Source organism: Adelges cooleyi, unplaced genomic scaffold (assembly GCF_023614345.1).
Source record: "Adelges cooleyi isolate 19-005CV unplaced genomic scaffold, UGA_ACOO_1.1 ACOO_flye_CR_arks_rails_tigmint_CR_PRNA_247, whole genome shotgun sequence".
NCBI lineage: Eukaryota > Metazoa > Arthropoda > Insecta > Hemiptera > Adelgidae > Adelges > Adelges cooleyi.
In genome coordinates this window covers 11,737,902-11,762,906 of record NW_026095912.1, presented here as the reverse complement: position 1 = coordinate 11,762,906, position 25,005 = coordinate 11,737,902, and the positions used below count along the sequence as shown (strand labels likewise).

The window sequence follows — 25,005 nt, the reverse complement described above, 5'->3', positions numbered from 1 at the left end:
TACATTCCAACAAATGTATCTAACATATCAATGCTATCATAAAATGATCAATTGAATATTTTAAATATATTTTGAGTTTAGAGAAAGTTGTTAAATGTTTTTTCTTGTCAAAAACAATTTTATTTGTAGGCTTAAAAGTATTCTATCAGCGAAACCTCGATGGCTCATTTTTATTTATTATACCCTTATAGCACCGGGAATTGGGAAGCTAATGGGAAATTTTCGTGAACATCTCAAAATAAAATAGGAAACCAACAGGACTACACCAAGTATGGAAATGTATATGGAAAAGTAGTCCTATCAGCTATAGTAATATAAAGTAATATAGACCATATTATATTATGTTTTAAAGTTCAATTTGAAGAGAAAATAGTAACTACTGACTGATGTTACGTTGGGCATATCAACGAATAACGAGAAATAACTGTATTATTATATTTAGATTTAAAGCATAAAATATATCAGATTTTTATGACACAATTTATTTTCACAAAACAAAAACATACAATGCAAAAAAAAAAATATATAATGACAATAAAAATTGATGCATCACAATTTGTCACAAGTTCCTCTAATCTGATTATCTGGTGGTCGGAAACGATTGTACGGTTACACCGACCGTCTGCCTGGGGGACAATTCCGGTACTTGGGCCAAACAATGAGGGCATCTGCTTCATCATAATCATAGGCATACTCTATTATTTTTCTCGTTGTCGTTGTTTTTTAATGTTAATAATATTATTATTATTATTATTACTATCGTCGTTATAACGCACAGCCAGCGCTCAAACAATGAATATTAAAATACATATTATTCCACCGTCGGACGACGGTGCTATGAAGAAATCTCACTCCGCGGTCTGATAACCATCGTGCAATAGCTTCGCGCATCGCACAGTATATTACTGGCCGAGCCGTTGTCCTACTAATAGTATTTAGACAGGGCCAGCAGTAGACGTCCAGGAGTAGTGGCACTTTGTGCAGGTATAGTTGTAGTATTTTGCAGCTAATAAGGTTGCGATGGGGCAAGTGCGAGCACGCCAGGTAATTAGCGCGTGACCGACAACAACATCAGTAATTATCGAAACGGAGAGATAATTTTGGGTCCGCGTGAAAAGTGGACGATGCATTACTATAAGTTGATTAGGCCATGCTAGAGTTTTCATAATCGTAGTCTGAATTCCCAGTAGTAGTAGACGTGTTACAATATTTAAACACAGCAGCAGCAATAAAAAAAAAAAAACGATCGAGCTCTGCTTGATTTTCAGCCGATTAGGTACGCCTCGCCCGAATCATACACTAAACAGTATAAAAACTTCGAATCTAAATAAGTACACGGAGTCACAAATTGTAGCAAACATCCCTCGACCCGAGATTGTGCACAAAAAAGCACATCAGTATTTACCTAATCTAACGGCCAGGGACGAAGCGGCACTTGACCGTGGGTTATATTTAAAGCTTTAAAATGAGTGTCATTAACATTCTCAACACCATGATAAAGAACCATTTCATTATCAGGTGACGAGTTCTTGAAATCGATAAAGTATTTTTGTAAAGTGCTGTTTTGAAGATGGAAATGGGAGAGCTTTACTATTTGATTAAAGCGTTCAATTTTTTGTTAGGAAAGATGTAAAACTTATACACGAAAATTTCACACTACGGTTATGTATTTTGAGTATACGTCTACATGAAATCAATTAAAAGCCAATTTAATAACAATAATGTATACTAGTAATTGTAAAAAAGCTTTTATGCTAAAAATAACGCTTTACAGGAGATCCTTGACATCACAAAGTTAACCTTACCGTGTAAAGTTTAATAAACTCGCAAGTGTATGTGCTGAGGCCATGTAAGTACAAAACAAAATATAAAATGTGACTCTTGTCCAACTGACTTTATCCAAGTCGCCGTCATCAGCCCATTGCGATTGTTAGGCATTATGGCCCAATGGGAAAGACATTATGAGAAATGATCAACGCAGTTAGGTAATGCATGCGAGTGGTAATCTGAGTGGCGGAAAAGTCCATTGAGGTAACCGAAAGGCGACCGAGGAGTTTCGCGTTTGCATTGTGCGCGGTCTAGGTCCGGAAAACTACCTAGGACGAAGAGGACGGACATCCTTCGACGTGCCGCCTTCGTGACGACACCGGACACAATGCATGTGCGTAAAACAATAAACGAGGATGCGACAAACAATGGTACAGTGTCATGTGTATGCGCTCGAGTTCACTGGACCGCCTCGTTTTCACTACCAATGGTTGGTTTTTTTTTTCAAAAACGATTATCGTTTATCGTGCAATTACTATCTCCAAACGACTCGGCACGCGCCCCGCAACCTAGAACATTCTACATGCCGTTACGACCGCGATACAATATAATATTACAGTGTTGGCGTTCAGTCAGATCACCGTAGAGCAGAGACCGGACAACACTAAAAAATAGTGCTTAAAATAAACAATCAGGTACGTAACTATTATACTTTTTTATTAGTTTTTTTTTTTTTGCTTTTTTTTTTAGTGAAACTATATTTTAAATGAAAAAAGGAATGTAAGCCGTCAAAACATGTTCAACGAAATGTCCGTTTTACACCTAACTATTATGCCAATAAATAATCTATACCATATATTATGTAAATACAATTATATGGTTATAAGAATTGAGGCGTTTATTTCATCTTCTTTTAAAAAATTTACCAATTTTTGTGCCGAGTCGTTTATTATAAGGTCAGTCGTGTTAACTAATTTTAAACGAATGGATGAACTCACGAGTGGGGCGAATGTAAACGCTAAAATTTTAAAAGCAATAATTTTAATTCAAACCTAACGTTACATACATTTTTAATTTTCGGATATACTTTAATCCGTAAACTAAATGTTTTTGCAAGAGATAATTTTTAAGAGATATTGATAGTCACCAAAATTCGTTTACGCCATAGTATAACACAAAACTGCTTACACCAAGCAATTTGTTGATAGATCTGGAATAAAGGAATGATATATTATAACGCAAATGTATACATAACATGTTGTACATATTACGTTGCTATATTATTCTTTGTGTGCAAAACTCGTCCCGGATGTTTATGGGATGAAATTTTCAGTAGATTAATAGCGGCCGACACATGTTTTTTTTAGTACAGCGACTTGGTTAGATTAGGTCAGAATAAAATATATCAGTTAAATTGGTAAATTTTAATTAAGTTGTGTACCCTAAGACCTAAATGATTTAAATGACATGAAGGATGACAGACAATACTGTCGTATTGTAAAAAAATACATTTTTTTCTTAAAAAGCATAATATTAAAATTAATTTTAAATATTATATTTGCTTTTTTGTTTGTCATACTTACTCTCACTGATTTACAAGTAACATTTCTTATACTCGTGTACACCACGGGTGTAGCATATTAAAAATGCTACAAATACATTATTACAAAATATCTATTAACTAATGCACTACAAAAATCGACTTGATTTGTGTTATTTTGCTCTGAGATCAATTGCATTTCTTCTTGAAAAAATGCACCATTTTTCTCGTGTTCTAACCATTAATATTCTTAATACAAGTCTAGTAAAGAAAATTAATGGTGTGTTTCATTTTAAAAGTAATCTTTGAAATAATTCTCTGGGCGACTTCTTATTTTTGCACATTATTCTCTTCTTACCGACTATATTTTTTTTTTTTTTACTGGAAGCCTAACAAAAGTTAAAACAAAACAGGCATAATGAAATCTCGATAAGTATCAAACTATAAAATATTTTACTATTTTATACTATTTATTAAAATGTTGGAACATGGTGTTGTGATGTAGATACTATTATCGTAATGGGTTAGTTTAGTACTAAAAAGAAAAATCCACTGAAGTCATAATTATTAAAATCAGTATCACAATAACGGTTTATCCGGTTTTGATTTGCGATGAACTGGTAGGTGTTTAAAGTGGGAAGCCGGATAGGTTGAGAGCAAAACATAACCATTTAGAAATTTGGATTCAAATCGATAACGTTCATTTCGTTAAAAGTTTATAATGAGCTGAGTAGGTAGTGGTTGTAATGTGAAAAAAATCCATTGCACATTATATACTATGTAGTATAACATAATTGAATATCCGATAATGTGGGTTCGCGCACTTGCTAATTTTCGTCCATCCATTAATATCATCTTTACTTAATAATTTAAATTTCTTTAATCGACTGCACTGTTTTACATTCTCCTCTTCACTTCACCGACCCGAAATGTAGTTGTCATCAAGTGTTGTACTGTGTTGACACAGCTACATCTCTTTCCTTTTGAGCTTTGACCATAGTGCGAAGCGGCTTTGTATTATTTGGAAAGCTTTTTGATGCCCATAATGGAAAAGTATAGGTAAACCTTCTGATAAACCATCTCAGGTGTTTATAGGCCGAGTGAATATTATATTATGATATGTTACATAATTATGTTGAGAGCCGAATCGTTTTAGTTTGTTGCTTTAAAGCAACCAATTTATAGTTAAATTACTGTATTTTCTATAGGCCGTTAAGGCATTACCTTCCATAACATAAACCTATTCTACTCGGGTAATATATGTTTACCATCTTACTTTGTATAATAAACATAAGTTAGATAAAATTGTACAATAACCATTAATATTATAAAGTCGCCGATCATTGTTCTAAATAATTTTTCGTCCACCTCTAAACACAATGTATATAACCGCGATTGTATATTACCGTAGAAATTTACTTCAATTGTTAACGTTAACGTTTATATTTACCATTTAATTCAGTACTTACATTAAATAAATATTTAACAATTTTTTTTATGCAGAACTGGACTACTTTTTAGTGTGGTATCCGTAATTTTAAGTCATAAAACGTAAGTTAGATTGGCGGTCTAATATACTTGCTTTAATGAATCTTCTAGACGAAGATGTTGTACTTTTTTTTTTTAACAGTGAACTTGTATAATACAATATAATATATATTATTATTTTAATTAAAGAATCAAAAACATTTTTTTCTAGTTGGGTTTTGACCAACTTGGCTACATTCTTACACATTATTATTTATTTTAATTATTAGTTATATTATAATAAAACCATTTTTAAAATTTGACTTTAATGCTTTATAAATATTCAGAAAACTCTTTTTTACAAGCTGTATTATATTAAAGAGTAGGTCACTGCTTAGATGACTTCATTATACATAATATTATGATTTGTAGGCGTACATGAATGGCTTTGATAGGAAAACTTTGGACGTATCTTTTGGCCATGTCACTTCCGGCTGCCACGGACCGCTGGATCGCCGAGGCCGTTGTACTCAAGCGTACCGAGACCACAACAAGTACGTACACGGTACGAAGCTCTATGCTAGAAACGCCGGACTAACCTCTTTGAATTGTTTGTTTGTAGTGCTACCAGCGAATGTTGGAGAATCTAGAATAACGGGACAATCGTCGGCAGTGGCAGCCGATCATCGGTGTGCGGCTCGTGTACAAGAAGCGTTGGCTGCTGTCATGGACTCGGCGGGTAACCGGAGACATACGGGACAAGGACAAGGAGCGGCCGGACCGCCGGTTATGGATCTATCTGGGTATGCGCTACACCAGCGACTCAGGGCTGCGGGAGGTGCCGAGATGTACGTGACGGGACTACGGGCCAAAGTAATGGACGGTGGAGGCCTGTGGGCACGGGTGGATCCATCGGCTGGTTGTCGGTACCGGCCAGACATTGGCATCTTGGAAGCCCGGATGCGGTTCGGAAGGCCGTTACAGGTCACAGGTACCGTACGTATAGTGCATCCGGACGGCAGGCGGATCGGCAACGGTATCGATGGACCAACGGCGGGCTGTGACATGGCGGTGAGGCTGAGACCCGGCGGCCGTCGAATGGGACTCGGGTTCACCGCAGCACCGGTCGGCGGAGGCGGTGGTGTGCAAGGCAACAATCGACTCGGTTCCAGTAGCACAGCAGGTACCATGACTATACGGACGACAGCGGCGTTTGTAGACGATGCTGCCGAAGACGACCCTGGCGACGATCTAGGTACAGCCGCAACAGACGATGGGTCTGGGATGCCTATGTTGAGCGTACACGCGTACAACTGCGTCGGCATGGGACACGGTGGCAGGGAACAGATGCAAGTGGCGGCCACGGATGATGGCGACCGCTATCAGCATATACTAGATGGCAGCGAAGAGTTGTTGTCGTCCAACGAAGATGAAGACCGCTTCGGCATAGACGTTGGATTCAATTCGGCGGAAGATGACCACTATTCAGCTGAGGCGGACAGCGGTCGTGGCAATCGAGGAAAACCGGTAAGTCCACCGAAGCAGCCCCCACAGGCTACGACGCCTCCTCCACAGGTGTCGACCGAGTCGCCGCCAAAGGGCACTGCGGGCTTTGTAACGGTCGGCGCAGGACTGGGCGGCCCAGAACCGCGCCTGCGACACGTACAGATAAACCGACCACGACCTTTGCTGCCGGCTCAACAACACTTTCAACAACAACAACAACAATATCCTCAACACGTCCCACAAATACATCAAATACATCAATTACCACAACCTCAACAGCCCCAGCAACAGCAACTTTACAATCAACCTACACCTATGGCCGACGACCGTCTTATGATGGAAATGGAAGAGGCGTTTGTAAAAGGCGTACGTCGCCTGTTAGCCAGGCACTTGGAACGGGCTGTCCAACCAGCTCTGAGGGACTCGCTTATGAGGCGTATGGGATACGCTGCTTCTTATGGATAGGCTCATAAACAACCAATACCCATGTAGTGGGTGTATAATCAAACATGATTTCGACATGACTTCAAATTGGCAAAGGTCTAAATGAACGAAATAATGTATATTTTATAAGCCAGTCGACAAAATAGTCATTTTGTATTAAACGCCACATTTCAAAAATACATAAATATATTATTTATACTGTACGTAAATTATTTTTAGCTTCGATGCGTAGCTAAAAAAATATTGTTTTTTAATAATGTTAATATTATTATTACTCCTTTTGTCAGTGGTAATTCATATATTTCAGATTACTTGCCTACTAGGAGTTGTAGACACATTTTCATTGTAATGTCTCGTATTATATTGTTGTAATTTCAAAATAATACATTATTAAAATATTTTTTTATAAGTGAAATATTGTTGTGTTAGTTGTAGCTACAAGAACTGAGTACTACCCAAAATAATTGTATAAAACAAAAAAAAATATCGCAGTTTGTAAATATAAATAAACAAGCTTTGACTATAGTTAAGTACTACAAAAAGCAGAAGAGTTTATAAAAAATGAATTATATTTCGAAAAAAGACCACTCTTGTTGAAAAAGACAAGAGTGGGTGTACTACAGATTTAACACCTATAGTGTAACTCAGTAACCACATTTGTTCACTTTGTAAATCCAAAATAACTGCTCATTCTTTATAGAATTTATTAAGTCCCCCAAAACTAACTTAGTTTTTTATTACATATATTGCCTTAAATTATTAATTTATTAATGTATTTATGTAAAATGTATTACATAAATCAGTTTTAAACAACCTCACTCAATTTTTTGCATAGTTGTTTTTTATACATTTTCTTCAGCTTGAACTATTTCAATAGAATGTGCTGTGTATGACTTTGTTACAACCACAATTAAACCTAACCTAACCACAACGTCGGTAACGTCGTTTAAAAATTGCTGGTCGCATTATCTCCAAGGTAACATATAAGCTCGAGAAATCTAAATTAAATAATTTGTTTACACAATTAATTAAACTTGATACTAAAACATATAACACATTATAACAAATTAACACAAAATTACTAAATATTTAAGCAAATAGCTAAATAATGACCGAAATCCAAGAAGAGTTAAATTGCAAACTAAACAAAGCCGAAAACCGTATCAGGGAATTGGAGCATATGATCTGCGACTACGACAAAGTTAAAGCCGATAAACAATTTCTGGAAACTAAAATGAAACAAATAAATGCGTGGGTAGACTGGGTTAGCCGTAAACAGGGGGAACGTATGAATGAACTCGTACAAGTAACACAAGAAGGTGTTTTCTGTGAATTGGAATCGCATAAGCAACTAGTATGCATTAGTCAGAAGGAAAACGTCGGGCTTCAGAATGAACTGACAAACTTCGAAGTTAAGTGCCAGGAACAAGATAACGTTATCGTGGTGTTGAAAAACTCCATTTCAGATATTAAAAAAGAAACGTGTAGGCTTACTGAGAGGATAGCGGATCTAGTCGAGAACAGCCAACAAATGTGTACAAGAACGGAACGGGCAGACAAATCGTTACAGAAAGCCATGGCGGAAAACAAAGCCGAGCGCGTTGAAACCGAAAAGAAAATCGGCCAAGCCGAAGCGCAAAACATGTGTTTGAAGTCTTCGTTAACGGAACTGGGCGAAAAAAAGAAAAACACTATTGGCAAATTACAGGATGAATTGACCGAAATCTGGTGCCAGCTGGACGCGAAAGGCGAAAAAGAAACCGAAGCGATCAAATTGTTGGAAGAACGTCAACGGAAATTTGATGCGCAGGCCGTGGAAATGGACCGCCTGAACAGAATGATGGACGAGCTCCGGGACTCGAGTTCACAGGAGAAAAGCAAGGCCGACGAGGAGATCAAGGAACTTAAAGCCCAAGTCGAGAAATGCAGCGACGAGCTGATGGCGATCAACCGTCAGTATTGTGACGCGCACACCGAAGGGGAAAGGCTCAAGGGACAGGTGGACGCCCAATCCATGGTGATTAAACGGTTGGAATTGACGATGGCTCAACAGCGACAGGCGGCCAAGTGCTTGGTGCAGTCAGCAAAGTTGGCAGCCCAAAAGTACGCGATCGAACGGGAAGACCTCACTGACCAATTGAACCAGCGTGACAAGCAGATAAGGTGGATGATGCAAGAGATGTGCGAGTTGAAACGTGTGGTCCAAGAAGGTTCGCAGCGAGTGAAACGTCTGCAAATGCAACTAGCCGAGTTCAAGTGTTCAGCTATCCAGGACGCGTGCGAACAAGCAGACTCCTTCATGACTGTGCTGATCAAGTATGCGGAGGAGCTGAAGGACGACGAAGAATTGTCTTGTGACACTAGAGACAGTGGATATTGTGCGGCAACAGAAACTGATAGCAATCGAGATTTGGATTATGCGGCTTATACCATGAAAGCGCAAATGGAAGAATTCAACGAGACGTTCGGCGAAATTAACACACTAATGAAAACGAAATTCGATTAACACGTCCTTTGGAACTGTATCGCCTAAACCGTCCGTCACATGTTTGTGATAATCGTCATTGGGTGATCTGTGTCTATCATAGGCCATCTCTGATTCTGTACACTAATTTTTCTTCTTCGATCAATATTACCACATCAAAAGTGTACTAAAATACTTTTAAAATAGATCTTATATTGTTATATTGTTACTGGACACGCGAGTATATTTAAACCGTACCACATATTTTAATAGTAGAATAAAATATTGCAAATATAAAAGTTTGCTGCATTTTTAAGCTTTACTTTATTGAATTCTTAATATTTTGCCTTATTCATTTTTCAAAATTTGTACATTAATATGTATAATTAATTTATTGAGTATCTATTCAAAATCACTTGCAGACATTTAGCATGTTAAAATGTTTGTACAATTTGCTATTCGTAAAACGTATAGCTGTACTGCATTCTAATTTTTTATTTTTATTATTAGAGTATTCGAGAATTACCATAAAAACAATTACTTGTCTAAAGTGAATCTAATAACTTGTCGAAACACAAAACTAAATTTATTTTATTTATTTATTTATTCATAATAATATGGCGATTACAATATTATTTATCTCGATCGACTAAAAAAAGCTTGGTTGAAATACAAGCATACTCGAGTATCTCCATAGAAATTACATTATAATAAAACAGATTTGCGGTTATCTTAGGTTGTATTTTGATCTTTAGAAATATACTGGCCAATTACCTATTGCCATAATAACCGATGTTGGCCAAATAGACCAGTCGTTTGGGGCCGGCTCAGTCGGTAGGAGTAGCCACAAAATAGTGTTAAATGTGCAATGAAACAAATATATAACAGCCGGCAAACCGGTAGATAAATATATACAGTTCTACATAGATTGATTTTGTATAATACATACATGTATACCAAACAGTTATTTTAAAATATAAGTCTGTGTAGTGACAGAATACAATATTATTTGAGTTTTTATTCGTCTCCGGCGTTTGGTATACTACTTGACCCAAAAAATGTCCAATATCATGTACAACAAGACCAACCATGCCAAATACGTCCACGAGTACTACAATAAACTGAGCAAAGAACCGGACAGATTAATCGACAACTACAGCAACGAGTCGACCTTCCTGCACGGAAATGTATACGATGGCCAGATGAACGCAGTGATCGGTCGAGAAAACGTCCAGAGACGCCTGGCCGAGCTCGACTACCGGGGCTGCGAGGTGAACATACACATGCTCGATATGCAGCAGCTCGACGATCAGTGGTGCATGGTCGGCAGGGTGTTCGGCGACATCGTCAAAGCGAACGCGTCCAAGAGCAATTTTTCGCATTCGTTAATGTTCCGGCTGAGCGTGGACAACGAGTTCATCATCATTAATGACTTAATGATCAGCTATTACTTCACGCAGCAGAACGACGCCACCGTCAAGCAGTTGACGGCGGCCACGGACGACCGGTGGACCGTTGAGCGATGGCTGCGCAGTGGCGACGAGGGTCCCTCTGAGGGTGGTGGCGGAGGCGGCAATGGCAGCAAGGCGGGCGTGAAATCGCCATCGGCGTTGCGTATCTTCGGCGACTCGTGTCCGCCAATCAGCCACCAGCTGTACATATCCAACATACCGTCTGGCACCAAGTACAACGAGCTGAAAAAGTTCTTCGAGCAACACGGCCCGCTGTACAGTTTGCGCATCATGAAGATCAACAAGAATTTCGGGTTCATCACTTACGCGGACGAAAGCTCGGCCAAGGAGGTACTCAACAACCGGCCCATATCGTTTTCGGCCGAGGACGGTGTGTGGCTGACGGTCAAAGAAAAAAGATCCCGGTCGGACAACTACAAAAAACTCAAGATCAACCTGCCCGAGAGTCATCAGCTGTTCATCGGCGATATACCGGACAACGTAACCGTCGAAGACCTGCGCGCATTTTTCGGCACATACGGCACGATCGTGTGCGCTCGCATATTACGCTACTCCAAGGCAGACGTGCCGCAGAGCACGCACGGGTTCGTCACATTCCATACCCGGGAATCGGCTAATCGAGTATTGAACATGACGCCGATCTGGTATCCCGACACCGATGGCGTCCTGCTGTCCGTCATGGAAAAGCGCATAGTGCCAAAGGCGGCCGCCGTCACCTGCAACAAGCATCCAAGGAGCCAACCGGGTGGTGATCACGTCGACCACGACGACATTACCGGAGACGTTTAAACGCAAAATGGAGGCAAAATAAGTTCTTAACGTCAAAAATTACTGCTACGCGTTTTAAAAAATAAATGATAAAAAATATGAGGTGTTCTATGCAGAACGTTTTCGTTGCTAACCCGAAATAAACACTTTGTTTGTAACCATGGTAACCACGGTACTCGAGCGAATGGTAGGTGATGATTAAAGGAACAGGCCGATTCTGGGGACGCTATTAAACATTGGAACTGAATCTGGGACTGGGACCCTTGAGTAAGAAGGGGACATAACCAATATAATGTAACGTACATAATATGTAGATCCAAAAAAGCCGAGTTAGACAATGTTTAAGCTTTACAATATCTGGAGAACCGACTTTTTTTTTTCTTTGTAATTATTTTACTCAGCCCTGGCAAACTAAATCCCAGGCAACGCCGGTTCCGGACAGCTTGTATTTTCATAAAAAACAAACAATTTAGGATATAATATTATGTTTAATTAATTGAATAACAAAAAAATATTTCATATTATCTACAAATTATATATACATTACAATTTTAAATCAAATTAATAATAACTCTTTGGCGTCTTCAGTGAAAAAATTCATGAGGTTTTGGGCGTCTTTTTGTTTTTTGGCTTGATTACATATTTTGTGCTATTCTGTGTATTGAGCTGTGGTTCCTAAAAATAATGAAATGTTTTTACTTATTATAGCATTAGTTCTTAGTTATAAATATTTATGAACTATAGATATTTTTATTAATACATTGGTAGGAAATGGGTTTCTAAATAAAACAATTAAATTTATAAAACAAAAAACAGTTAGGGTTTTATGAAATGAGTTACGTATAACAATTATTGGTCCATAAGACGTATTAAACAGGTTTATGAAACTTAATAAAAGCATATTTTATTTTCTAGTATGAATTAAAAAATTGATAAAATTCAAATAAAGTACTTACGTATAATACAAGTAAGTAAGTTTAACATCAATCGAGCTTGTCTCTTCGATGTCATAATATCAGTAGGTACACATTAAAATAATAACGTAAAATATAATAAATAAAAATGAATAAATTATTTCACTACATCAGAAATTTAACAATATATCCGTAGCATTTTGAACCACTTTATCTGTTTATTATATTAAGAGGATTCGCGGTAAAATGTATTGTATAGTACCTATATTGTCATCATTTAAATATAAATTTAATAAAATACAATTTTAATTTTTTCTTTAAATAAATGGAAATAATATGTTTTATATAAAGCAAATAGGCCTCCTTTACAATTTGTACATGAAATGACACGTTTTAAAGCAAAAGCGGAAATAATACGTTTTGGTAAAAAAAAACTAAATTCCCTATACTTAGTTAACAGGAAATGATACCTTTTTTGTTTAAATGAAAATATAACGTAACTCGTTTTTGTAAAAAAATAGCTATAATACGTTTTACATAGAAACACACACACATATATATAATACATACAGCCAAACATACATATTGTATATAATATATAGATATATGTAAATTGTAAATACACATAGTTATTTTTCAAAATTGGCAATATTTGTTATTAACAGTTATTTTATTAATAACAATTATTATTTTACTAAAATTATTTTTATTTTTATTTTTATACTGCTAGTAAAATAAAATAAGAGTTAAGGAAAAAATTGATCCTCCCAAATACGCCACTGTGCACTGTGGTTTTTATCGTTTATAAAGAAAAACAGTATCCTGATAAATATAATTATACAGGCACGCAGAGCGTACCATTATTGCAGCATACTGGTACGACAGAAACACTATTCACCGCGACATGATGCTGCTCACAATACTAGAAGTCAAGAAGTTTGCCCAAAAATACGTGATAAGACTGAAGCTCCACATCAACCCAGCTACACTACTGTTGGATAATTCCTATAGATAGCTGAAGGTGACTCCTTCGCACCTGTGTTCGGTATACTTGTATTGATAAAGATATGTTTTTCTGTCGTTTTAATAAAAAAAAAACATAGGCAATATAATGTATTAAATTAAAAAACCATAATATTTATCATAGTAAACCAACATTACCAAAGTCAACAAAAATGAAGAATATGAGCCTGAAAAAAGATGATATAAATGATGTGTTGTGAGACAGGTCAATAATTAATTTGTTTCATAGTATGATGTTATAAAACAATTATATGGCATGTACAATTATTTTTTTTTAATTATTTTTCCAATAGATATTTTAAAATTTTGTAAAGAATTTGCAAAAATATACTGTATAACTTTGCCACAATCAACCAGCTTCGAATTGAAAGATGTTTCCAACGTCTGCTGCTCGGCATCCCGTTTGTGACTTTTTAGTATAACTTTGCTACAATCAACCACCTTCGAATTGGTAGGTGTTTTCGACGTCTGCTGCTTGGCATCCTGTTTGTGACTTTTTAGTATATCTTTGCTATAATCAACCAGCTTCGAATAGTTGGAAGGTGTTTCCGATGTCTGCTGCTCGGCATCCCGTTTGTGACTTTTTAATTTATCTTTGCTACAATCAACCACCTTCGAATTGGTAGGTGTTTCCGACGTCTGCTGCTTGGCATCCTGTTTGTGACTTTTTAGTATATCTTTGCTACAATCAACCAGCTTCGAATTGGAAGGTGTTTCCGACGTCTGCTGCTCGGCATCCCGTTTGTGACTTTTTTCGTGGTTATCCTCTCGGTCAATCTCTTTACTGTCCTTCTTGTTAACTTTTTTCCGTTTATTCTTAGCGTTCTTGTTAGACTTCCTCCTCAGTGTCATTTTTCTTTCGGATTCCTCTGACGACGGAGATTCAACGCCCGTCTTATATCTTTTGGGCTTTGGTTGTTCTGGCGGAGTCGTTTTATCACTCGGCCGACTCTGAACTTTCGCATCTACATCACTCAAAGGACACTGTGACTTCTTTACTCTGTCGTGTTTAAAGTCCAAAGATTTCAAGCGATATTTCTTTGCACACGCATGTGTGATTTGGAAATAATTAATCGGTCCGCCTTCTATGACTCGGTGAGAAAAATCATAAGCGACATTGTACGTCGGAGTGGCCAGGCCAGCGTAGCCGCCTATAGTTTCCATGAATAATGCGTTCGCTTTATTTACCCACGAGTCCAACGCGTTGTTGATTATCTCGTAAATGGGTGCCCCACTACAGGGTGGTTTAGGTTTTTTAGTTTTCTCGACTACCGTACCGCACTGCTGTTCCATGCCAAACTTGGGGGTAGCTCTAGACTTGAACATGGGCAGATTCCGCACAGACTGACGCAAGGATTTGGGATTGTACAGACTGGGCTTCCTCGGACAAAAAACCGTCGGTGGTTTTTTAAAAGAACTGTAGCGTAGCTGAACCTTTGTCGGATACAAACAGTTTCGGTTCAGGGACATCGCCATCTTGGTTACACTGCAAATACACAAGCAAGTTTATTGTACAACTAATTTAGGGACTAAACGAACGTGCAATCGGTGACTTCGTTCACTAGACATAGCCTAGTATTTAGAACTGGACTTTTAAGGAAATTCCAAAGTCATCGAAAATTGGCAGGCGGCAAAATCACCAACCGGTTCGTTTAGCCTCGACCATAAAACAATCTAACAACGTTTCAAACAAAGAACGCGTGTTTTACCTTTGTTGAATTTTCAACATTGTCAACCGCTCGATGCATTTATCGGTGACTCGAAGTCTCTTAAAATTTTGTGGAAACTTAAATTATCAGCTGAGTGTATTAGGCGTTCATGTAATTTTGTTTTGTAGGTATCTCGTTTCGATGGAAAAATATTAAAATTATTCAGCCAGTATAGCGTTTTAGTTGCTATAACTGTATTATGTACTATAATTTGTTCATAGTAAAATGACCAGTACATTTATTTTTTTGCCAAATTCATTGATTGGCCTCAACTCACACTCTATTGACCCTAAATCCACGCTTTGTAGTGTAATTGAGAGAGTGTGACCAGTTTGTGTTAGATGTATTTTCTTTAATACTTGATAAATATTAAAAAAAATGTAAAAGAAAACGTGATACGAGGATGACCTTAAAATACTTTCTTTAATATTTCTAAAAATATTACAATTTATAATAATGAACAGCTAAAGGTAAATAGATAACTAAATTGTGAACTTTTTTTCACTAAGCACACAGATAAATTTACTTTCTTTAAAGTAGGGGGAGGCTAACCCACCAATTTAGCGTTTAGCTCCTTAATTACTTGACGAGTATATAACACCTAAAACGTATTTCTTATAAACGTAAACTTTAAATTTTGTAAAATGTTATATTGATCTTGTAAAAAACACTATTTTTAGTTTCGATGAGATAGGTATGAGTTTTATTATGATTTTTTGTTTAAAGTAACGATTAGGGGCATAATAAATGTATAGTTAATTAACTAAATAAATAGTTAGGCTAATCAAACGTATGTAGTTGGTTTAACTATAATGAACTTTAATTATGAACAGTTGGCGGTAATCAGTTACTAGCTTTCAAAATGCATTAGCTAAGAAATCGATATATATATATATTAATCTCCGAGGAAACTCATTAGCTACAGTGTTTATTGTGAGTGCCAACAATTTTTATTTTTATAAAATTAATTAATTTATAATTAACCTGTATCAAAATTCGTGAGTAAAATAATATAAAATGACCGGAAAACGGGTACAAGAGATTTTATGGAGTCAGCTGGTGGAGGGCGAAACTAGAATACGGGAGCTGGAGAATAAGTTATGCGATTATGACGACGTAGTGGCCGAGAGGGATTACTTAAAGAAAAAAGAATCTTCCGTTGGCTCCTGGATGAAATCGATCATTGAAAAACAAAAAATGCTTTTCGATGAGTTGATATCGAGTTACGACGAACTGTGTGGTAAATACCAAGCGCAGCAAGAGCAAATTCAAAAAGGTCGGAACGAAAACGACTGTTTGAGATGCGAGTTGGCAGATCTGAGCAACCGATGTCAAATACAAGAACACATTATCATCGAGTTGGAAACCGCCAAGTCGGATCTTGAAGCCGAAACGTGTAAACTGCGTAAAAACGTGACGGAAGCGGTGGAACAGAGCAAACAGCTGCGCGTCAAGTTGAACCAAGAGACGGTTGCACTAGAAGGTAACGCCCGGCAATTGGCCATGGTACAGAGGGAAGTGGCTGATAAGAAAGCCAAACGAGAAGAAATCGAAAACAAAATCGCCGAGGCCCAGGAGAAGAATGCGAGTTTGAGGTCTGCAATGACAGAGTTGAAAATAGCCACAGATAATACCATTGTCAAGTTACAAACGGATCTGACTGGTCTGCAGTGCCAGTTGAACGCAAGAACGGCGGACTTATCCGAAGCAAAAAAGACGCTGGAAGAACGACAACAGAAATTGGACGCTCAGACCGACCGGGTGGCCAAGATGAAGAAAACGATCGAAGAGCTTCGCGAGGAGCACACGCAAGAGAAGTGCAAGATCAATGACGAGGTGTACAGTCTAAAGGTCGAACTCGATGCGACCGGCAAAGAACTGATAATGGTCAACAAACAGCTTTGCGACGCGCAGGACAATGGCGAAAAACTCAAGTGTCAAGTAGACGAGCAAGTGAAAGAGGTAAGGCGGTTGGAATCGACGTTGGCTCAACAACGACAAGACGCTCAGAAGTGCATGCAAACTGTGGAGTTGGCAGCACAGAAGCACGCGGCCGAACGGGAACAGCTTGTTAACGAACTGAATCTCAGGGATAAGACTATAGGATCGATTACACAAGATATCTGCGACCTAAAACGAACGGTCGAGGAACGTTCGAGGCAGATAAGACTTCTGAAATCGCAGTTGGCCGATTTCAAATGTTCTGCTACCCAAAAAGTTAGTGAAATTTTAAACACTATTGTGCCAAACAAGTGTGCAGAAGAACTGACCGAAAAGAAACAAGCTATGTGCAATAGCCAAAACGAGGGCGATTGCGTACAGTTAGAAATCGACGAGTCCCAATTTAAAGCAGTGGCCGATTCTCTAAAAGAACATCTCGACAACTTTGACGAGTCGTTAAACGAAATGAAAAAAATGTTGAATATCAATTGCAACTAAATCAATTCATTCATTATTTTCGCTTTTATTTCACTGTACTCTTCGTACAGGGAATAATGTATGATTATCTTCTTTAAATTTCGTTCTGAAATTTTCGTGAATTACTGAAAATTGTAACTGGTCGACAATAAATTTTGAGTCTTTATTTTTACAGTTTAAAATTTCGGGCGGGACAAAGAAATAGAGTTAAGTGGATTGCGTGCGCTCTGATTTTTTGACGTTTTAGACAAAAAGCCAAACAAACTTTCGATTACTTAGGATGGTCCAATTTCAAATTTGTAATGATATGCGAGTTCTTTGGATACTTATGTAGGAAACAGATTTTTGATTTTTTGCTTTTTTATGTAAAAAAAAACATATTGTATTTTATTTTTAAATAAAAATCTGCTTCCCTAAATAACATACCTAGTAAATTAGCCAAAGAACTGAAAACTCTTTAAAACATTTAAATTGGACCATCCTATGTAGCCGAAATTTTGTCTGGCTTTTTGTCTAAAATAAACCAAAATGACCTTTACTCATAGATAAAATTATTTAAACTAAAAATGATATCTTAAAGCTTATACAAATTATTCGGTAAATTAATTGACATGGTCGAAATATATTAAATCCTCATTTTTCTTAAATGTGGCCTATACAAAATGTTTAAAAACAGACCGCATGCAATCCCTTTAAGAGGGCCCCGCACCGGTGATTTTCAGTGGTAAAAACATGTTTACGCCAACTGAAAATAACTTGCTTAATTTTGGTTTTAGAGTAAAAGCACCCATTATAAAATTAAAAGAGAACAATATTTCGGAGGGCAAGACGGTGCGTTTTTGAAAAAAAATTCATTTTTTTAAAAAGTTACAGTCATTTAAAAATATTAAAATAGTCGTTATTTCTAAACCAAGAATTGAATATACCATAACCTAGTATCTTACTTAACAGAGCCCGATCCTTATCGATCACCTACCATTGGCAGTTTGCTTTAAACTTTAGATCATAATAAACTATGGTAGAGTATTCTGTATAAAGCCTCCAGCATCTTCGAGGTTAATAAGGTATATAAAAATAAAAATTTAATCTGTGTAATAAATAATTATGACAACATTACCGTTATAAATAATGAATAATAAATTATGTTTGACATTTTTTTTGTGTTTATTTAATTTTTATTTCTGCAATATGTTGCAATGTAGAACAATAAGCATAATAGATGTACAATTTACAAATTGCAGATTGATAAAGCAAAGAGGCCCCAGTGGAGGATCTTCAACAGAATAAATTAATATTATTTTCACTTTTTTTATATTAAACTAACAGGTCACGACAACACCACCTTATTTTTTGAGGGTTGCCAGGAATATTTATTGATGATTCAGTAATTTCAGTCACAGAAGAAATGTATAGGTCTTTGTTCATAGAACGATTAAAATATAATATGGGGCTTTACAAATAGTACGTTGGAGACTTTGACAGTTCCCAACAACTATATTCTGTATAATCAGATGTGTCTTAACAGTAATTTTTGAGTAACAGGTTGGTAGATAGTTTTATATGTTTCTATGTTAGTAGTTAATATAAAGGCTAATATAGGGTCAGAATTACTGGCTATTATTGCAGTTTTAAAGATTACAGTTCTTACCCTGTGCCAGACGCTATCGAAGACTTAGCAGAATCGAGAAAGGCAACAGTGCAGTATAGCTTTTCATCTAAAGCAAAATAAATATTTTACCTTTTGGAATGGTTGTTACGAAAACCAAATACAGAGTTGGGCAATATTTTGTGTCATAGACTATTGATAAGTTTAAAACTAGGATGTCAATAAAATGTTGACTACAAATTATAAAAATAAAATAACCATTCTGTTTTGTACAATTTAAAAAAAAAGTAAAACTGATTTAGATAAAAATACATTTATATCTTAAAACAATTGTAGGTAACATTAAAAAAAAGAAATGGCTATGTAAAAGCTTTGGTATAAAAAAATGAGCTTTGTGTGTTCAAATACACTTTGAATTGTAATAATTTGTCAACAAAAACAACATTTTTAAACAAAATAAAAATAACTTATCTAATTTTTTTAGTTAACAGGCCTGGAGGTATTTTGACTGAAATATTTTCGTGTTTCGTGATGATATCAAGCAATATATTTTGTAGCAAGATATTTTGACGTGTAAGTTTTTGATTATCCAAAATGAGTTGCTCAATTTTCTCTTTACGTTTTTGTCTACATCTTTTTGCTGCTGATCTAAAGAAAAAAATATGTAATGTTTATTATTATTAATGTCATTTACATAGTTTTAAATAAATAATATTTTAAATGGTAAAAAACAAACAGAGCTAAAGTACATTTTTTCCAAAAACTAATACTTCATTTTACATAATAAATATAAAAAATGAATATATTTCCTTTTTTCATCCCTCCAAAAAATATATAAATCTCATGGTTTATTATATAATAGTAACACTTAAAGAAGAAACTTTAAAATACATTTTTTTTTATAAAGAGCAAATTTAATTTCTCATTTTTGTACAAATCTAACATACTTTTAAACAAAAGGGACAAGAATAAGCTTTATGTGTTATGCATTAAAAAATAAATAAAATTGTTATTAACAAAAATTTGTAACGACTTAAATTTGAACACATATTCTAAACAAAGGGCTAAATATGAATGGTTTTGATAACATAATATACTAAATGTAGGACAAAAAAACAATGTAATTCATCAAGAGAAAGTCATATTTTAACTTGGAATAGAGGATGGAGGAATTTAAATTAAACAAATTAGTATTGATTTTAATTCTTAAAAATTTAAACAAAAAAGTGGAAAAGATCCGTCATCCCTCACTGAAGCAACACACAAATGGCCTGTCCCGTATGTACAAATATGTTATACTTATATATATTTACAGTCCTGATTTATTACATTAACATTTACTGTCTCAGACAACACTGTAATTTATCATTTCAGGTATGTCATATCATACCTGAAATTACATACCTATTTCTTTCTAGCAACATTTGTTTTTGAGCGTCCATAACAGTTGAAGAGCCAGATTCTATAAAGGTTTTGCTGGATTCCTATTTAGAAAAAAAACACGCATTAATATAAAATTATTAAATTTTTTAACATTTCTATGTTATTAATTAAAAAAAAACATCTAATTTGTTTGTAATGTAAGTAGGTATTTACCGACTTACTTTTAAACTTGTAATTGTATTCCCATGTTTTTTTATGAGATTTTGTTTTAACGCCTTAAACATTATTATTATAGTTATTTTACATTATTAGTTTTATAATACTGGTACATAATTCCAAAATATTTACCTGTTTCACAGCAACTACATTATTTGATGGTATGCTGGCTATATTGGAGGCTAGTTGAGTTTCTGGAACTACCATAGGTAAAATCTATAACAATAAATTGTTTTTGTTATAATAAAAGAATATAATACCACAAATTAGCAAGTAGTCTTAACAATTCTCAACAATTTCAAACAACATTATGGGTTTACAGCAAAGATCTTCAAAATACTAGAGTATTCGACTTATATTAAATTTTTAAACTAAGTTATTATTTTAGATGTTATTATATAAATAAAGCCCAAGAAGTATTATGAAACGCCATTAATCTACTTTTAGGGATTACTAATTTTAAATTTAATGAAGGATTTTACAGTTTCTAACATTTTTTAACAAAACATTTCTATAACTTAATTCTTTTTCGAAAATCGTGTTAGAATCTAACAAACCGATTAAGTATTTGTAATGGAAATATGTACTTATGAATTAAATATTTATAACTTCTTACTTTTGGCAATGTGATGATTGGTACCAATGGTGGAGGAGTATTTCCATGAGCTACTGAAATATTTTCCACAAACCTCGAAGGACTAAATAATTATAGTTAAATACTATTATAAACATAATCCGTTTCGATTGGGCATATTATAAAATTAAGAATACATTGATCCGTAACTGGTACAGTGCGGTTTCAGAAAACGCTCAATGTAAATTTATATGAGGCTTCTTATTACTGTATCAGGAATGGGCTAAGTTAAACAAAATGCAATACTCACTCAATAGGATGTATAACATTAAAATTCGGAACAATGTCAACAGGTTTTTTCTCTAGTAATAGAGACTCATCAGTATGATTCCCCAGGCTAAGATTTTTGAAACTTATCCTTCCTGGAAATAAATATTGGAAAATCATGCCAAAATTAATACAGCTAAATAACTGTAAAGAGTTTTTATTACCTTTCAATGCAGATGTGATAGGCACAATGAAGGGTGTGTTCAGTTCACTACTATTTGAACTTGAAGTTTTAACCCTCTAAAGATAAACATTTATTTATAACAGGACACATTGTTCACTATTTTTTTTAATACTTACATAACCAACTATTTCATCACACTCAACTGCTTTTTTGAATGTTTCATCAAACGGGTTAACTTTTTGCAACTCTTGAAATAAACCAACATCTTCACAGTGTTTGATAAAAGTGTTAGGGGTTGGCATTTGATCTTCTATAAACAAAAAAGTGTTAAATTAAATACATGAATATAATTAACAGTTAATGGAACCCTGCATTTATATAGTCTTTATGTAATTGCAATAATAGGCAAGTACTACTGTCAATTAACAATTATATGTTATTATAAATGAATAAATATATTACACTAGAAAAAACTTAAGCAACTTATGGATATATGTAATAAAATAATATTAAAAACCCTTTACCATAAAAGTTATATATTTCGGCAAATATGACGTATTTCTCAGTCTGTCGTGAGCGCTGAAAATGACAACATTGTTGCCAAAATACGTCATTATATACGCGGAGAGTATATAATTTTTATGGTTGAGGGTTTTTAAGTATATTACAGTTATATTATCTTACCAAAAGCCATTTTAATGAATTAACTGATACCACTCAATTGGAAATACTTTTGTTTGTCATCTATCTGTAACAATATGTATAATGTAACAATCAAATTTTTTAAAACTAAAATATAAGTTAAAATAATATTATGTTTATAATATAATATTTATGTACATAAAAATATTAAGTGTTAACATATATTTAACATAATATATGTTTAAGACAATTATATATTGATGAATGTATCATCCTAACCATATTTTTTTCTTTCAATTTAATGTTGTATATATATTTTTTGTTTTGATATCCAGTCAATGATTTATAGTCAATATAATAAATTATTTATTATCTTCATAAAATGTAAAACATATTATTGAATTAGTTATTAACTTATAAATTTACTTTATATTTTTTGTTTTATTTATTTATTTAGGTACTTATTTTTTTTTAATACTTAATTATTATGTTTTTATACTATTTTTAAATCTGTAAAAAAAACATTGCAACAGACGTTGCTAGTTAGTATACAATATTATATGTGCAAGTAAATTTTACTCATCTTTATGATTGTTTTATTTTATGGCTATCATGTAATTCCAGAAACAACTAATAAGCATTTTAAAAATGATCATATTACTTTAAATATTTGTCATATAACGTTTAATTATTCCTATACAAAAATATTTATTGCCTAACTTTAACTTGCACAAAATGTGCTGCAATTTGTGAATTTCTAGTTTCAGATTAGTGGTCAGCCTAAACAAAATTATTTATTAATAAACAATGGATAAAAAAGAATTCAATATCCAATAAAATATATTATATAATTGAGTTCAGTTACCTAGAACATACTATTCTCTTAAGTTAATATTTATTATTTACTTACATATTTTGTTTTAATACAAATTAACACTTCGAGACATTTTAACGCGAGTAAGCCGAATGGCAAAATACTAGTTAATTACGAAAAAAATGTCTTAAATATGAATTACCAATAATAACTAAACACCATTAAACATAAAGAACTTGCACAAAAAAATAATAAACACGACATGATTGAAAATAAAATAAAATAAAATAATAAAATACCTACACCTTCTAAAATCTTTAATCTAATGTAATAATTTGCCAACTTTCGTATTTTGTTTCGTAAAAATTATTATCACAGATCTCTGAACATCATTTTTGATAACATCAACTCTTACTTTTATGTTTCTTCCAAGAGTCTACAATTTACCATAGACGTTATAAGATTAAGAAATTGCAATTTAAAAACGTTGGTTTCTTCCAAGAATAAAGGTGATTGTATTATTTTTTGGCGGTAAATTTACTGCAATAATATTTGATAACCATACTATCCAACTCTCTAGTGATATCACTCAAGTATCAAATGTGAACTAAACAATCATAACTAATAAGTATTAATTTTAATTCTCATTTAAACAAAATATTACTGTAAAACGCTTTGAACATTACTGTCGAAGGCATTTGTTTTTACTTTTCAGATTTTTATTAACCGATTAAAGTAATTATTTATTGACAATGAATTTTGTTGTTCCTTCAGAATTAGAAAATATTTCGGAGGACCAACTTCACTTTTTGCCATGCAAAATACACACTAAAAGTCGTGCGAACGTCACTAACTACTTCCGACCTTACAATCCGAAAAATAAAAACTCTGGTTTGTTTTATAATATCATATTAATATAATGTAATCACATTACAACTGTTATGATATATTTTGTATTATCTATTCCACAGATAATGTGGACATCACTTATTGCTCGTTTCGTGGAAAGCCATTAATCGGTACCCAATTAGAAATTCCGAATGGCTACAAGGGCGTGTTCTGTGAGATAGCTCAAAGTGATCATGAAGAAAAACAGACTTTGACTGCCAAATGTAGTTTTGAAAAATTAACATACTGGAATTGGGACAAAGAACCAACAAAAGAAGATAATTTTTTATCAGCATTAGATTGGATCGGTATTTCTGAAGCATTACATAACTAATATTTTAATTTTATAACCAGTTACTACTGGCTTTAGGTTTTTTTAATGCTTAGTTCATATTTTTTTTCTTAATCAATGAGGTTATTTCAATAATTTTTAATATGTAACAGATAAAACAAAATATATAAATTTGTATACCTATGTAAATATTTTGTACTTTTCATTATATAATTAGTCACCAAAATGTTGTATAAGCTATTGGTTGTTAATTTTTCTATTTCTATTAATTGTAGTATACATATTTTTAGATAAGCAAACTATAACATTTGCACACACACTATCTAAGTTACCCTGACTAGCCTGACATAGGGCATACTTTAGGTGTTTCAAAATATGTCTGGCCAGCAAACTTCTAATCTTTAGGGATTACACCACAACCATCTAGTACTAACCCACACTTGTATTATAATTAACCAGCGACTCCTAGTTCAACTATTTTTTATCTATATATAATTGTTAAACTTAAAAGATTAAGGACTTCCAGAGATTATCCAATTAAGAAATAATAGAGGCTGTCCTAGTGACTGTATTCAGATGTAGTGTGTAGACTGTAAAACAATTAATACAATTTACAAAACTATATACTTAAACACTTACAAAAATAA

The 25,005-nt window shown here is 34.3% G+C and overlaps 5 protein-coding genes across 6 annotated transcripts; 3 read left to right on the top strand and 2 right to left on the bottom strand.

Annotated features, from left to right (window-relative positions):
* Positions 1-2,316: 2,316 nt before the first annotated feature.
* On the top strand, positions 2,317-7,057 carry LOC126836606 (uncharacterized). The gene is made up of 3 exons (XM_050570164.1): positions 2,317-2,462; positions 5,207-5,328; positions 5,397-7,057. The coding sequence occupies exons 2-3, from the start codon at positions 5,217-5,219 to the stop codon at positions 6,743-6,745; spliced, it is 1,461 nt and encodes a 486-aa protein (XP_050426121.1). The 5' UTR covers positions 2,317-2,462; positions 5,207-5,216; the 3' UTR covers positions 6,746-7,057.
* A 3,189-nt stretch (positions 7,058-10,246) lies between these two features.
* On the top strand, positions 10,247-11,449 carry LOC126837180 (uncharacterized). Its single transcript, XM_050571006.1, has one exon. It carries the CDS (start codon positions 10,247-10,249, stop codon positions 11,447-11,449), a length of 1,203 nt encoding a protein of 400 aa, XP_050426963.1.
* A 576-nt stretch (positions 11,450-12,025) lies between these two features.
* Positions 12,026-15,304, bottom strand: LOC126837178 (uncharacterized). Its single transcript, XM_050571005.1, has 3 exons — positions 15,075-15,304; positions 13,720-14,851; positions 12,026-12,103 (listed from the first exon to the last, which is right to left on the bottom strand). Exons 1-3 carry the CDS (start codon positions 15,092-15,094, stop codon positions 12,026-12,028), a joined length of 1,230 nt encoding a protein of 409 aa, XP_050426962.1. The 5' UTR covers positions 15,095-15,304.
* Positions 15,305-18,738: 3,434 nt separating this feature from the next.
* On the bottom strand, positions 18,739-23,511 carry LOC126836492 (cyclic AMP-dependent transcription factor ATF-7). Of its 2 annotated transcripts, XM_050569965.1 has the most exons (10): positions 23,275-23,508; positions 22,407-22,470; positions 21,899-22,032; positions 21,763-21,838; positions 21,582-21,693; positions 21,314-21,395; positions 20,830-20,913; positions 20,703-20,756; positions 20,503-20,582; positions 18,741-19,746 (listed from the first exon to the last, which is right to left on the bottom strand). In XM_050569965.1, the coding sequence occupies exons 2-10, from the start codon at positions 22,414-22,416 to the stop codon at positions 19,566-19,568; spliced, it is 813 nt and encodes a 270-aa protein (XP_050425922.1). In that variant the 5' UTR covers positions 22,417-22,470; positions 23,275-23,508; the 3' UTR covers positions 18,741-19,565. The 2 variants fall into 2 exon arrangements, with proteins under 2 accessions (XP_050425923.1, XP_050425922.1); XM_050569966.1 differs by lacking the exon at positions 20,703-20,756 and having other exon boundaries at positions 18,739-19,746; positions 23,275-23,511.
* Positions 23,512-23,755: 244 nt separating this feature from the next.
* On the top strand, positions 23,756-24,536 carry LOC126836493 (uncharacterized). Its single transcript, XM_050569967.1, has 2 exons — positions 23,756-24,069; positions 24,150-24,536. The coding sequence occupies exons 1-2, from the start codon at positions 23,931-23,933 to the stop codon at positions 24,398-24,400; spliced, it is 390 nt and encodes a 129-aa protein (XP_050425924.1). The 5' UTR covers positions 23,756-23,930; the 3' UTR covers positions 24,401-24,536.
* Positions 24,537-25,005: the final 469 nt, after the last annotated feature.